The following is a 15,138-nucleotide window of genomic DNA, read 5'->3' as shown; positions in this document are numbered from 1 at the left end:
CGCACCCCCTGCCCTGCCTCCAGCGATCCCCTGCCCTGCCCGCACCAGCCCCTGTCTCCAGCCACCCCCTGCCCTGCCTGCACCAGCCCCTGCCCTGCCCGCAGCCAGCCCCTGCTGCACCCCCTGCCCTGCCTCCAGTCACCTCCACACCCCCTGCCGCCCCCCCGCCCTGCCTGCAGCCAGCCTGTCTCCAGCCACCCCCCGCCCTGCCCGCAGCCAGCCCCTGTCTCCAGCCACCCCCGCACCCCCTGCCCTGCCTGCAGCCAGCCCCTGTCTCCAGCCATCCCCGCACCGTCTGCCCGGCCTGCACCAGCCCCTGCCACATCCCCTGCCCTGCCCACAGCCAGCCCTGCACCCCCTGCCTCCAGCTAGCCCTGCCCCACGTCCACTGGTGCCCTGCACTTCCCAGGGCAGTAACCCTGCACACCTGCTTCAATGAGGGGGGCAGGGAGCAGCTGGGACCCACACATGTGCACACCCTAGGGTGACCAGACAGCAAGTGTGAAAAATCAGGACGGGGGGGGGGGGGTAATAGGAGCCTATATAAGAAAAAGACCCCAAAATCAGGACTGTCCCTATAAAATCGGGACATCTGGTCACCCTAGCACACCCCCAGGGAGTGGCGGGGACCCACACATGTGAAACGGAGCTCATTTCTAGTTCAGGCCCATCTTTTTAAAAAAGAACTTTAGGCAGGGTTAACATACATCTGTATTTTCCCGGACAGGTCAAGCTTTTTGGTTCTTAAATCGCCGTCCGGGAGGAATTTTTAAATCTTAAAAATTCCTCCCGGGAAAATACAGACGTATGGTAACCCTGTTGGTACAAAAAATACATACTGGCGCACATCCCTTAAATCAGAACTTTTTATAGGGAACCAGTTGTTAAGATTTTGGCAGCTCATCACTGCTCTGCAAGGTTCTTGGGACTATACAAATCAGACCATCCTCACTCATCAAGAACCATTCAGGCTGGCTCTTTGGGATTTCCAGGATCCCCTGAGAAAGGAGCACAACAATTTGATGACTCTCCTATATATAAACAGGCAAGGAGTGTTGTCCTTATTCTCTACACAACAGAGAGAATATGGGGAAACCACATGGGCACAACTGGATTCCAAATAATGGTATTTACTAACTATATACAAATGCACAAGACTTCTCTAGATACTGTGACAGGGTCAGGGGCCAGATGGCTACAGGAGAGTATTGGGGGTTTTTTGGTCTTTAATGTGACTTTATTCTTTCAGCAAAAAGAAGAGTGAACTCTTAAGCGACCAGAGCAGAGGCAGTGGATGACTCATACTTCCACTTGGGTGGGAGTACTCTCTTGATCTTGTAGTAACAAGCCAGCCTGTGAATTCTGCTCTCAGTCAGAAGCAGACGACATCTGGCATCTTTATCCTTCTGAGTAGCAGCCATGTTAGTCTGTATCCGCAAAAAGAAAAGGAGTACTTGTGGCACCTTCGAGACTCACAAATTTATTTGAGCATAAGCTTTCGTGAGCTACAGCTCACTTCCTCGGATGCTGTACCTCACGAAAGCTTATGCTCAAATAAATTTGTTAGTCTCTAAGGTGCCACAAGTACTCCTTTTCTGTTTCTCTCAAGATGTTTATGGACAGCAACAGCTTTCTTGATCAAGTGGTACAGATCCTCTGGAAGGTCTGGGGCAAGTCCCTTGGACTTAAGGATCCTTAAAATTTTGTTGTCAGTGACAAAACAAACTTTGGCAACACCATGAGAATCCCTTAGGATTACACCGATCTGTGAGGGAGTCAGACCTTTCTTAGCCAGTTTGCAGATCTGTTCCTTTATGTTATCAGAAGTAAGTTTTTACCATGTGGGCACACTGACTGGGACAGGCCCTTCCCCGAAGTGTGCATGCGACCCATGATGGCGAGAGTGTTAGAAGGCAGATATATTAGTCCCAGATTAAGCAGGTCCATTTTCCCTGGGTAAGGTAACAGGGGAAGTTCCAGAACAAGAAGGAACTTCATGGAACAAATTCAGGCAGGCTAATTAGGACACCTGGAGTCAATTAAGAAGCTGCTAGAATCAATTAGGGCATGCTGGCTAATCGGGGCACCTGAGTTTAAAAAGGACCTCACTTCAGTTTGTGGCGTGCGTCTGAGGAGCTGGGAGCAAGAGGCACTAGGAGCTGAAAGTGAGGAAACTACAATCCATCGGTGATCTTCCTGAAAATACCATCCTGGCCACTATGGATGTAGAAGTGGCCAGGATGGTACACCTCTACACCAACATTCCACACAAAGATGGACTACAAGCCGTCAGGAACACTATCCCCGATAATGTCACGGCAAACCTGGTGGCTGAACTTTGTGACTTTGTCCTCACCCATAACTATTTCACATTTGGGGACAATGTATACCTTCAAATCAGCGGCACTGCTATGGGTACCAGCATGGCCCCACAGTATGCCAACATTTTTATGGCTGACTTAGAACAACACTTCCTCAGCTCTCGTCCCCTAATGCCCCTACGCTAGTTGCGCTATATTGATGCATCTTCATCATCTGGACCCATGGAAAAGAAGCCCTTGAGGAATTCCACCATGATTTCAACAATTGCCATCCCACCATCAACCTCAGCCTGGACCAGTCCACACAAGAGATCCACTTCCTGGACACTACGGTGCTAATAAGCGATGGTCACATAAACACCACCCTCTACCGGGAACCTAGTGACCGCTATTCCTACCTACATGCCTCCAGCTTTCACCCAGACCACACCACACAGTCCATTGTCTACAGCCAAGCTCTATGATACAACCGTATTTGCTCCAACCCCTCAGACAGAGACAAACACCTACAAGATCTCTATCAAGCATTCTTACAACTACAATACCCACCTGCGGAAGTGAAGAAACAGATTGACAGAGCCAAAAGAGTACCCAGAAGTCACCTACTACAGGACAGGCCTAACAAAGAAAATAACAGAACGCCAGTAGCCATCACCTTCAGCCCCCAACTAAAACCTCTCCAACGCATTATCAAGGATCTACAACCTATCCTGAAGGACGACCCATCACTCTCACAAATCTTGGGAAACAGGCCAGTCCTTGCCTACAGACAGCCCCCCAACCTGAAGCAAATACTCACCAGCAACTACATACCACACAACAGAACCACTAACCCAGGAACCTATCCTTGAAACAAAGCCCATTGCCAACTGTGCCCACATATCTATTCAAGGGACACCATCACAGGGCCTGAACACGAAAGCGGGCTGTCTAAGGTATCAGCAGAGAGACTACATGGAATGCTCCCTGAACCTAGAACTATATCAGTTGATTTCCAGTACCGCAGGCTATCTCCAGGGAGATCTATTTGCATTCAATCAAAATGCAAAGGTGAAACTCTTATTCACCTGAAAAGACCACCACTCCTCACTGGGATTGGACTCTCTGACTCAGATCTGTTTTGGCTCTGTGCTTTCCCTGCCCTTCTGCTAGGAAGAGTCACTCAGAAGGAGAAAAAAGAGGAAATTATGGAAGAAGGCCATGGTAGTGAGAACTGCTTCTACTCAGTCTCTCACCTGACAGGATCTTCTGTTCTTGAGCCAGGTCCTGATTTTGGAGCGTGACAGCTTGGCTAACCTAGATGGGTTACTCTTCCACAATAATAGACTATCTTAGCATCCCACAGGCCTTCCACCCTCTTAGCCTACACAAGAGTTTGGACAAAATTCTACTGATACCAGGCTAGAAATTTCAGGAAACTAGTCATCCTAGCTCTTCTGGATCTCTTGCAAGATGACCTAAACTTGGGCCCAAGACCTCCTACCATTCTATCTCATGTCTCAGCACTACATAGTGTTATAAACACAGGCTCTTCCATGTCTCTGGTAAATCACCTAGTGGTAGTCTGGCTCTTCAGGGGAGCATGTCTACCAAAACTAGCAGTCAGACCTGCCTTCCCTACCTGGGATCTTGCCACAATGCTGTAGGCTCTCATGACCCATTCAAATTGATGGCATCTAAGTCCCTGCACTTCATTTCCATGCAAACCAGCTTCTTGATCACAGTCAGATCAGAAAAGTCCGAAGCCTCTGCTCTTACTACTACATCTTCCATAACAACAGTCATTTTTCCTACCACTGAATTGATTGTTACCAAGATAAACTCTTCTTTCCATACATCACAGAAAATTGTTCTTCCTTTGTTTTACCCAAAGCCTCTACACCTGTATGAAAGAGTTGTTCAATTTTACCTTAGCAGAACTAATCAGTTCTCCTATCTGTTCATTTCTTTTGCCCTAAATGTCTGGGCCTGAAAGCTCCTCCATAGCCAGACATCAAACCAAGCCCAAGGGGATCAGTGCCCATTCAACATTCTTCATGGCAGCATCCAGGGCAAAAAGGGAGTCAACCATTGAGGAGGATCTGTCTCTTCCTGCCTCTCCTCCTTTGGTAATATTTATGTGAGTTGTCATGCCAATAAAATCTCACTGAATTGAATTGAAATTGTGTAAAGCTGCTATGTAGTCACTCCCAACAGCACTGTTTTTACAGAGTGCTGTTGGGTTGACCTTCATTCCTCTACAGAAGGAAAATTCCTTGAGTGGAAAGTGCTCCAAGCCATGGTACCTAAATAACTTAATTATACTGTTTTTAGTTTCCTCATTCTACAGATGTTGTAGGCTGCTCATACTTGTCCATGAGGCTCTAAGAAAGAGCCATGTCCCTTCCACTTTCACTCCAGATGAGTGCTTCCACAATTGTAATGAAACACTAAATTTGTACTAGTAGATTAAAAATAAAACTTTGTAACAGTAGCACTTTATTCAGTCACGTTTATTATACGCTTCTGGAATGCGAGCAGGAGGAGTGTGGTCAAGGTGTGGAGCCTCATGGACAAGTCTGAGCTGCCTGTGATATTTGCAGAAAGCAAATAGCAATCCAAATGTCTTTTAATGGCAAAGAGGCCATATCCAGAAAGGAAATTATCAGGTAACAAATTTTGCAGTGTATTTCCAGGGTAGTTTCAGGATAAGAGTAATTGCTCTGTGTAGGTGGTAATTTAGCCACTGGTATACAAGTTCTTCTTTACAAAGTGCCTTGTAGCTGTTCTGAAATGGCTTTTTAAATGTATGTTTATTTAATTAGTGGGTATTATTAAAATAAAGCTGACACCATTAAGTTATCAGAAAGCTTAATTTATTTCCACAGTACAAAAGCAATGTCATAAACCAGAAGCTCTGGGCAAATTTCTGTTTTTTAAAATTCATGCTGTTTTTCAATTACACAATTACAAAAATCCCAAACTAGTCTAAACGTCTATTTTCTTACTTGATGTATTAATACAATCAAAACCAATTTTAAAAGAAAAAAATATATTCCAAGAATAAAACATATTCACCAAATTTAAGCCTGGCAGACATTTTTTTATTTTATATTTAGTTATAAAACTGTCAGTGTAAAAGATTATGATGGAAACTATCAGAGTGTTTAGCTATGACCCTGACCCAGAGTATGTTGTGATTAAATAACTGGGCAAATGATTGCATAACTTAACTTTTTTTTTTTGTCAAGATGCCAGATAAATCTGTCTGAGACACACAAATCCACAAATGTGGCAATTTTTCTGCCATTTTCTAGCTCCTCCATTTGCCTGCTCACTGTTTTGCTTGTATTCTTGATATCAATGTGTTTTCCCACAAAGAAATTCAGTGGGTATCCTCCATCTTCTTCCATGTTTCTGCTCAGAAAAGGACAGAACAGCAAGAGGGAGCAACTTCATGATTCAGGACAGCAAAGAGAACAGCTAGGATGAAAGGAATGTGGCACTCTCTGAACTCTTTATCAGACGTAATGGGGTTTATACTTTGTCTGGATGCAGTGGTCTGCAGGAAGAGGCGGCTGCAATAGGGGTCCTATAAGCCTGGGGTTGTAAATCTCCTGCCATGTGGAGCTTTTAACTTAGCAGAGCTCAGTCACAGCTGGGGATCTGACTCATTGCCCTGGTCTACACTAGGACTTTAGGTCGAATTTAGCAGCGTTAAATGGATGTAAACCTGTACCCGTCCACACAATGAAGCCCTTTATTTCGACTTAAAGGGCTCTTAAAATCGATTTCCTTACTCCACCCCTGACAAGTGGATTAGCGCTTAAATCGACGTTGCCGGCTCAAATTTGGGGTACTGTGGACACAATTCGATGGTATTGGCGTCCGGGAGCTATCCCAGAGTGCTCCATTGTGACCGCTCTGGACAGCACTCTCAACTCAGATGCACTGGCCAGGTAGACAGGAAAAGAACCGCGAACTTTTGAATCTCATTTCCTGTTTGGCCAGCGTGGCAAGCTGCAGGTGACCATGCAGAGCTCATCAGCACAGGTGAGCATGATGGAGTCCCAGAATCGCAAAAGAGCTCCAGCATGGACCGAACGGGAGGTACGGGATCTGATCGCTGTTTGGGGAGAGGAATCTGTGCTATCAGAACTCCGTTCCAGTTTTTGAAATGCCAAAACCTTTGTCAAAATCTCCCAGGGCATGAAGGACAGAGGCCATAACAGGGACCCGAAGCAGTGCCGCGTGAAAATGAAGGAGCTGAGGCAAGCCTACCAGAAAACCAGAGAGGCGAACGGCCGCTCCGGGTCAGAGCCCCAAACATGCCGCTTCTATGATGAGCTGCATGCCATTTTAGGGGGTTCAGCCACCACTACCCCAGCCGTGTTGTTTGACTCCTTCAATGGAGATGGAGGCAATACGGAAGCAGGTTTTGGGGACGAAGAAGATGATGATGATGATGAGGTTGTAGATAGCTCACAGCAAGCAAGCGGAGAAACCGGTTTTCCCGACAGCCAGGAACTGTTTCTCACCCTGGACCTGGAGCCAGTACCCCCCGAACCCACCCAAGGCTGCCTCCTGGACCCAGCAGGCGGAGAAGGGACCTCTGGTGAGTGTACCTTTTAAAATACTATACATGGTTTAAAAGCAAGCATGTGAAAGGATTACTTTGCCCTGGCATTCGCGGTTCTCCTAGATGTAGTCCTAAAGCCTTTGCAAAAGGTTTCTGGGGAGGGCAGCCTTATTACGTCCTTCATGGTAGGACACTTTACCACTCCAGGCCAGTAACACGTATTCGGGAATCATTGTAGAACAAAGCATTGCAGTGTATGTTTGCTGGCATTCAAACAACATCCGTTCTTTATCTCTCTGTGTTATCCTCAGGAGAGTGAGATATAATTCATGGTCACCTGGTTGAAATAGAGTGCTTTTCTTCAGGGGACACTCAGAGGAGCCCATTCCTGCTGGGGTGTTTGCCTGTGGCTAAACAGAAATGTTCCCCGCTGTTAGCCACAGGGAGGGGGAAAGGTTGAGGGGGTAGTCACGCGGTGGGGGGAGGCAAAATGCGACCTTCTAACGAAAGCACATGTGCTATGTATGTAATGTTAACAGCAAGGTTTACCCTGAAAGAGTGTAGCCACTGTTTTATAAAATGTGTCTTTTTAAATACCGTTGTCCCTTTTTTTTTCTCCACCAGCTGCATGTGTTTCAATGATCACAGGATCTTCTCCTTCCCAGAGGCTAGTGAAGCTTAGAAAGAAAAAAAAACGCACTTGCGATGAAATGTTCTCCGAGCTCATGCTGTCCTCCCACACTGACAGAGCACAGATGAATGCGTGGAGGCAAATAATGTCAGAGTGCAGGAAAGCACAAAATGACCGGGAGGAGAGGTGGAGGGCTGAAGAGAGTAAGTGGCGGGCTGAAGACAGGGCTGAAGCTCAAATGTGGTGGCAGCGTGATGAGAGGAGGCAGGATTCAATGCTGAGGCTGCTGCAGGACCAAACCAGTATGCTCCAGTGTATGGTTGAGCTGCAGCAAAGGCAGCTGGAGCACAGACTGCCACTGCAGTCCCTCTGTAACCAACCGCCCTCCTCCCCAAGTTCCATAGCCTCCACACCCAGACGCGCAAGAACACGGTGGGGGGGCCTCCGGCCAACCAGCCACTCCACCACAGAGGATTGCCCAAAAAAAAGAAGGCTGTCATTCAATAAATTTTAAAGTTGTAAACTTTTAAAGTGCTGTGCTTAAAGTGCTGTGTGGCATTTTCCTTCCCTCCTCCACCACCCCTCCTGGGCTACCTTGGTAGTCATCCCCCTATTTGTGTGATGAATGAATAAAGAATGCATGAATGTGAAGCAACAATGACTTTATTGCCTCTGATTAATTGAAGGGAGGAGGGGCGGGTGGTTAGCTTACAGGGAAGTAGAGTGAACCAAGGGGCGGGGGGTTTCATCAAGGAGAAACAAACAGAACTTTCACACCGTAGCCTGGCCAGTCATGAAACTGGTTTTCAAAGCTTCTCTGATGCGTACCGCGCCCTCCTGTGCTCTTCTAACCGCCCTGGTGTCTGGCTGCGCATAACCAGCAGCCAGGCGATTTGCCTCAACCTCCCACCCCGCCATAAACGTCTCCCCCTTACTCTCACAGATATTGTGGAGCACACAGCAAGCAGTAATAACAGTGGGAATATTGGTTTCGCTGAGGTCTAAGCGAGTCAGTAAACTGCGCCAGCGCGCCTTTAAACGTCCAAATGCACATTCTACCACCATTCTGCACTTGCTCAGACTGTAGTTGAACAGCTCCTGACTACTGTCCAGGCTGCCTGTGTACGGCTTCATGAGCCATGGCATTAAGGGGTAGGCTGGGTCCCCAAGGATACATATAGGCATTTCAACATCCCCAACCGTTATTTTCTGGTCTGGGAATAAAGTCCCTTCCTGCAGCTTTTGAAACAGACCAGAGTTCCTGAAGATGCGAGCATCATGCACCTTTCCCGGCCATCCCACGTTGATGTTGGTGAAACGTCCCTTGTGATCCACCAGAGCTTGCAGCACTATCGAAAAGTACCCCTTGAGGTTTATGTACTCGGCGGCTTGGTGCTCCGGTGCCAAGATAGGGATATGGGTTCCGTCTATGGCCCCACGACAGTTAGGGAATCCCATTGCAGCAAAGCCATCCACTATGACCTGCACATTTCCTAGGGTCACTACCCTTGATATCAGCAGATCTTTGATTGCGTGGGCTACTTGCATCATAGCAGCCCCCACAGTAGATTTGCCCACTCCAAACTGATTCCCAACTGACCGGTAGCTGTCTGGCGTTGCAAGCTTCCACAGGGCTATCGCCACCGCTTCTCAACTGTGAGGGCTGCTCTCATCTTGATATTCATGCGCCTCAGGGCAGGGGAAAGCAAGTCACAAAGTTCCATGAAAGTGCCCTTACGCATGCGAAAGTTTCGCAGCCACTGGGAATCGTCCCAGACCTGCAACACTATGCGGTCCCACCAGTCTGTGCTTGTTTCCCGAGCCCAGAATCGGCATTCCACAGCATGAACCTGCCCCATTAGCACCATGATGCATGCATTGGCAGGGCCCATGCTTTCAGAGAAATCTGTGTCCATGTCCTGATCACTCACGTGACCGCGCTGACATCGCCTCCTCGCCCGGTATCGCTTTGCCAGGTTCCGGTGCTGCATATACTGCTGGATAATGCATGTGGTGTTTAATGTGCTCCTAATTGCCAAAGTGAGCTGAGCAGCCTCCATGCTTGCCTTGGTATGGCGTCCGCACAGAAAAAAGGTGCGGAACGATTGTCTGCCGTTGCTGTGACAGAGGGAGGGGCGACTGACGACACGGCTTACAGGGTTGGCTTCAGGGAGCTAAAATAAACAAAGGGGGTGTCTTTACATCAAGGAGTATTTCAGGCAGAACTTCACGGAGGGTTCCAATAAGAAATGGTGCACCTAAGTTATCGTTCTTATTGGAACAAGGAGGTTAGCCTGGCCTCTGATTGATACATGGCTAGATTTACCTCGCTGCACCTTCTCTGTGAGTGACTGCAGTGTGACCTAGAGGAATGAGTCCCCTAGACAGGGGAGGAGGCAAATGAGTACAAAACAAATCTGGTCTATTTCTTGTTTTGACCCACTCCATCTATCTTTTACATCTTTGGCTGGCAGCAGACGGTGCAGAAGGACTGCATGCCATCCACATCTCATGGCTGCTCAGCAGAAGATGGTACAGTACGACTGCTAGCCATCCTCATCTCTTGCCTGCCTGGCAGAAGATGGTACAATACGACTGCTAGCAATCCTCGTCTCCTGCCTGCCTGGCAGAAGATGGTACAGTACGACTGCTAGCAGTCCATATCGCCTGCCCGCTCACCATAAGACGGTTCAACAGGACTGACTGCAGGACTAAAGAGAATGACCTGGTCAAGTCACTCCAAATTTAGTCCCTGCGCCCATGTCTGTCCAGGCGCTCCCAGCCGACGTGGCCAGGAGCACCTCGGACATGACGATGACGGCTACCAGTCGTACTGTACCGTCTGCTGCCACAAGGCAAGGGGTTGCTGCTACTGTGTAGCAATGCCGTACCGCGTCTGCCAGCACCCAGGAGTCATAGGGTGACGGTTACCTGAGCAGGCTCCATGCTTGCCGTGGTATGGCATCTGCACAGGTAACTCAGGAAAAAAGGCGCAAAACGATTGTCTGCCCTTGCTTTCACGGAGGGAGGGAGGGAACGGGGGCCTGACGATATGTACCCAGAACCACCCGCGACAATGTTTTAGCCCCATCAGGCATTGGGATCTCAACCCAGAATTCCAATGGGCAGCGGAGACTGCGGGAACTGTGGGATAGCTACCCACAGTGCAACGCTCCGGAAGTCGACTCTAGCCTCGGTACTGTGGGAGCACTCTGCCAAGTTAATGCACTTAGAGCATTTTCTGTGTGGACACACACACTCGAATATATAAAACCGATTTCTAAAAAAACGACTTCTATAAATTCGACCTTATTCCGTAGTGTAGACATACCCATTGTCTCTTTCTTGGGATCACTGTATGTTGGGAGATTTTTGGTTCTCATGATACAGTAACTGTAGGAGCGTAGGCTATGCCACACAGTTTGTGACAGTGCCTATTGTAAAAAAGGTTACTACTTACTATAAATTGCTTGCATACCCAGACCCTAAGAAAAAGATCTGTCTGCAGCTTAAGCAGCTCTGACTGCATGTGGAAAATTAGGTCTCAGGCTAAACTCTTAAGATCCTTTGTTTTGAATAGGTAGTGGCAATCCAAACAGAAGTATCTCTGAAGCAGAGAGAATGTGAAGATGACTTGTTGAAAACTGAACCTGCTCTAGTGGCTGCTACAGCAGCTTTAAATACACTTAATAAGGTAAGAACCAGGCAGTTTAATGGCTGTGAGGAACTTCGTTTAAAGGATTTTAATAAGCTATGTATGGGTCAGCCCATTGGTCTTGTTGCTGTACTGGTCAATGAAAGATCAGGAATGAGCTTGTTCCCCCACCTCCCTAGACTGGCAGCCACTGGGAATTTTGTAGAAGCAGCATAATTAGTATGAAGGAGCCCCATGAAGCTCTTGAGTTGTTCTGGCTGATTGGAAGCATCACTATGCCATAGGATCTGTTGTGTACATGGGACAGAGGGAAGAAGTGCACGTGCCCAGAAGAAAACTGGCAAAGTAGTATGATGTGGGTAGATTATTTTACCTACTATTCTTGAAAGTAGTAGCACTACAGTATGGTACAAGTGTATAGGGTTTTTTGCTGTGATTTATTTTACTACTGATGAAGTCAAGTCGCATCGAACAATCTATATTAAATACAATACCGACTGCAACAAGGATCATTTAGTTGATTTGGGTTCAAGTCCAACAGGAAATTTGTGTGAAAAAATGGCGTTTGCACTTTAGGCTGTCGAAAATTGTGTCTGTATATAGAATCCATATAGAACATTGCGTGTTCATTGTAGAGCTGCAGGACAGTGATGGCTTCCTGTAACTGTCATGCAGATCGTTGCAGTTCTACTTACTATATGAAGTGATGACCAATGGGATCACAAGCAACCAAGAGTCGTCAAAAAGTACAGCTGTGCATTCTTAATCTCTTAAGAATGATTCTGCTGTACCCCTGCTGCACTAGCAATTCCATTATTTCTCTGTAGACATCTCTCACTTTGCGGATGGCTAACTCTGTTTGGCAGCTTTCTGTTGATTTTTTTTTTGTGTGTGTGTGTGATTGCTTTTCAGATTAATCTCACTGAATTGAAAGCCTTCCCCAACCCACCAACTGCAGTAACTAATGTTACTGCTGCAGTCATGGTATTACTGGCTTATAACGGCAAAGTGCCCAAAGACCGAAGTTGGAAAGCTGCTAAAGTCTTCATGGGAAAGGTGCTGGACAGTGGGAAATCATCTGTTGGCTATGTGTGATGGGTGAGAGGAGGGCTAGTTAATTAAATATTACAGTCAAGGGTAGTTCTGAGTCAAATGTAATATCACTCTCTTACAGACTTAATTGAAGGAGCTGGATGTCATATTGTTATAAATCATGTCTCCCCATGGCTTCAGTGGCATACTGAAGTCAACATGAGCATCAACTGGGAGTTACTTATTATTTGCAAAACTGAGAGCAGTCAAGTATAAGAGGAAGAAAATTGTATATATGTTTTTACCCAATATCAGACAATTTCCCAAATTAATTGCAAAGAGGGACTCGGGTGGTTGGGTTTTTTTGAGGGGGTGTGATGGGTTCTGTAAATGAATGATTCATTTGAAGATATGCTTCCTGCCACCCCCCCTTTTTTTTCAAAATTTGTATTCACTCAGTGCAATCTCCAAAAGCAAACTAAATGCAGAGTGCCCATTTTGCTTTTATATTTTAAGGTCATGAAAGCAGGAGTTAACTTGTGATCTTGAAAAGTTCTCTGCAGTGTAAATGGATTGGGTACATTAGGTCTCTTCTCCTTGCAGGTTGATGACTTCCTACAAGCTTTAATTAGTTATGATAAGGAGCATATTCCTAAGAACTGTCTGAAAGTGGTCAAAGAGCATTACTTGAAAGATCCAGAATTCAACCCAAATTTGGTCCGCACAAAGTCCTTTGCAGCAGCTGGTCTCTGTGCCTGGGTTATCAACATAGTAAAATTCTATGAGGTACTATATATCAAGATATTTGGTCTCTGACTGGAGAAGTAGGTGGGTTTGGAAGGATATGATAGACGCTTGTGACTATTTCAGCAGGTTCAGTGTATAATTTTCAGTGAAGATACAAGACTAAATGCAGATGGAGGTTGAAATGGAAAACAGTGCTAAGGCTTGAAAACTTCATTTTTAAACAACAACTTTGTGGCCATTAGGGGTTTGTAATTGTCATTATGATGCAACAGTGGGGACAGATCGTATATCCTTCTTCTCCAGATACACATTCCCCTTCCACTTGAATTAAAGGAAAATCTCAGCTAGCTGTCTACATGACAGGCAGTCTGAGACACAGTTGAGTAATTCTGATTCTCCAGTAGATGCCAGTGGTATATATGCAAACTAGCGAGCCCATTGCAGTATGATGTCTGGATGTCCTTTAATTGTGAATATTAGAAAATCTACTTGATTACAATGTACTATTTACATTAAATGCACACTTTACCCTTTAATTCTGAGACCAAAAAAATCATTCCACATGTGAATTGATTTGATTTGCACAGCAGACCGGTTTTCCCAAATTGAACCCCTCCCCCACTTATTCTGTGCTAAGGAAACAAAAGTTGGAAAGAGTTTGGGATAAATGGGCAGCGTTCATTTCTATTTAAGATATTCTTAAATAAGTTACTGTCAGAACTACAAGGGATAACTCCTCTCCCAGAAAGCAAGTTGTATATGTGTATAGCTATAATTTTGTATTTATTGTAGGTTTGTATGTATTTCACTACCATGTACAAAGGTAGAGCAAATGTATGCAACCTGTGACTTACTGGTTCGTTGTACAGATTAGAAGCTCTTTCATCAGGTGTCATTTGCCGTTTTTGTGAATGAATTCAAGACTTACTTTTTGTCCAAATGAAACTATACTCTCTCTCTTTCTTGAGGTGTATTGTGAAGTGGAGCCAAAACGTCATGCACTGGCCCAGGCAAATGTCGAACTAGCAGCAGCCACTGAAAAGCTAGAAGCAATTAGGAAAAAGCTTGTTGTAAGTACTGTCTGAACAACGATAGTCCTCTTCAAGTATCTTGAACTCATTTCATTGGCTTGTGTCCATCTCTATGGCAAGGCACCAACTCTGTCCAGAAAGATAACTGGTTTTATTACTCCCCAGCTCTGAAATGCCATAAAGTCCTTGTTTTATTGTCAAAGATATGGTTGTTCTGTATTAAGCTTTATTACTACTTTTCCTCTAAATCTGTTGAAGAGCATCCTGCATTTTAGATACCTTACAGGGTAATTAGATTCAAAACATAGAGAATCCCTCTAGGCAAAACCTTAAGTTACAAAAAAGACACCCAGACAGAAATAGTCACACTCTTCAGCACAGTTCCTTTCTCAGCCATTTAAAGAAATCATAATCTAACACATACCTAGCTAGATTACTTACTAAAAGTTCTAAGACTCCATTCCTGTTCTCTCCCCAGCAAAAGCTGCATACCGACAGACACAGACCCTTTGTTTCTCTCCCTCCTCGCAGCTTTTGAAAGTATCTTGTCTCCTCATTGGTCATTTTGGTCAGGTGCCAGTGAGGTTACCTTTAGCTTCTTAACCCTTTACAGGTGAGAGGATTTTTCCTCTGGCCAGGAGGGATTTTAAAGGGGTTTACCCTTCCCTTTATATTTATGACAACAAAAAATTACAGAATTTCCCCAAAGCCATTCAGCTACATACAAAACCAATAGATTTAATAAACAAAAATGGCAATTGATATAAATCATTCTGTTATTTATATGAGCTGTATATCCCTGCAGAATCAGTTGTTGTTATATGGCTATTGACTTGTTGGTGGATAGGAATAACTTCCAGATTGGGCATTGGAAGCTCATGCCCATCTGCATTTATGCTTGGTATTAATTAAATAATAAAAATGTTATTAAATCCCTTCTGAATCTTTAAGAAAAACATTGAGAAACTTAGAGATAGAAACCAGGACCTCAGCTTCTTCAGACCATCCTGTCTTTTGAGATATTGGTTGTACCAAAAAGTATAGTTACCACGAAATATTTATTGAACTCTTTTTCCTGTGTTTATATTCAGAGCCACGTATGCTTACTTTCTGGACAAAAATAATTCTTTACTGCTTTCTTTACTCCTGTCAGCCCTGCTGAA

General features: G+C 45.5%; 2 protein-coding genes across 3 annotated transcripts in view; one reads left to right on the top strand and one right to left on the bottom strand.

Moving 5' to 3' along the window:
* Positions 1–15,138, top strand: part of DNAH11 (dynein axonemal heavy chain 11) — a 285,994-nt gene that overhangs the window by 193,030 nt on the left and 77,826 nt on the right. For both annotated transcript variants that reach the window (XM_048838362.2, XM_075125798.1), the window contains 4 exons: positions 11,091–11,204; positions 12,078–12,221; positions 12,801–12,983; positions 13,913–14,014. In XM_048838362.2, the coding sequence (XP_048694319.2) occupies positions 11,091–11,204; positions 12,078–12,221; positions 12,801–12,983; positions 13,913–14,014 (543 nt within the window). The remainder of the gene's footprint in view (positions 1–11,090; positions 11,205–12,077; positions 12,222–12,800; positions 12,984–13,912; positions 14,015–15,138) is intronic.
* On the bottom strand, positions 1,216–1,894 carry LOC125631517 (small ribosomal subunit protein uS15-like). The gene is given in 3 exon segments (XM_075124798.1): positions 1,216–1,403; positions 1,589–1,854; positions 1,857–1,894. Coding segments are annotated over 3 exon segments (438 nt in total). The 5' UTR covers position 1,894; the 3' UTR covers positions 1,216–1,268.

This window comes from Caretta caretta, chromosome 2 (genome assembly GCF_965140235.1).
Source record: "Caretta caretta isolate rCarCar2 chromosome 2, rCarCar1.hap1, whole genome shotgun sequence".
Classification (NCBI taxonomy): Eukaryota; Metazoa; Chordata; order Testudines; family Cheloniidae; genus Caretta; species Caretta caretta.
This window is presented reverse-complemented; position numbering and strand designations above follow the sequence as displayed.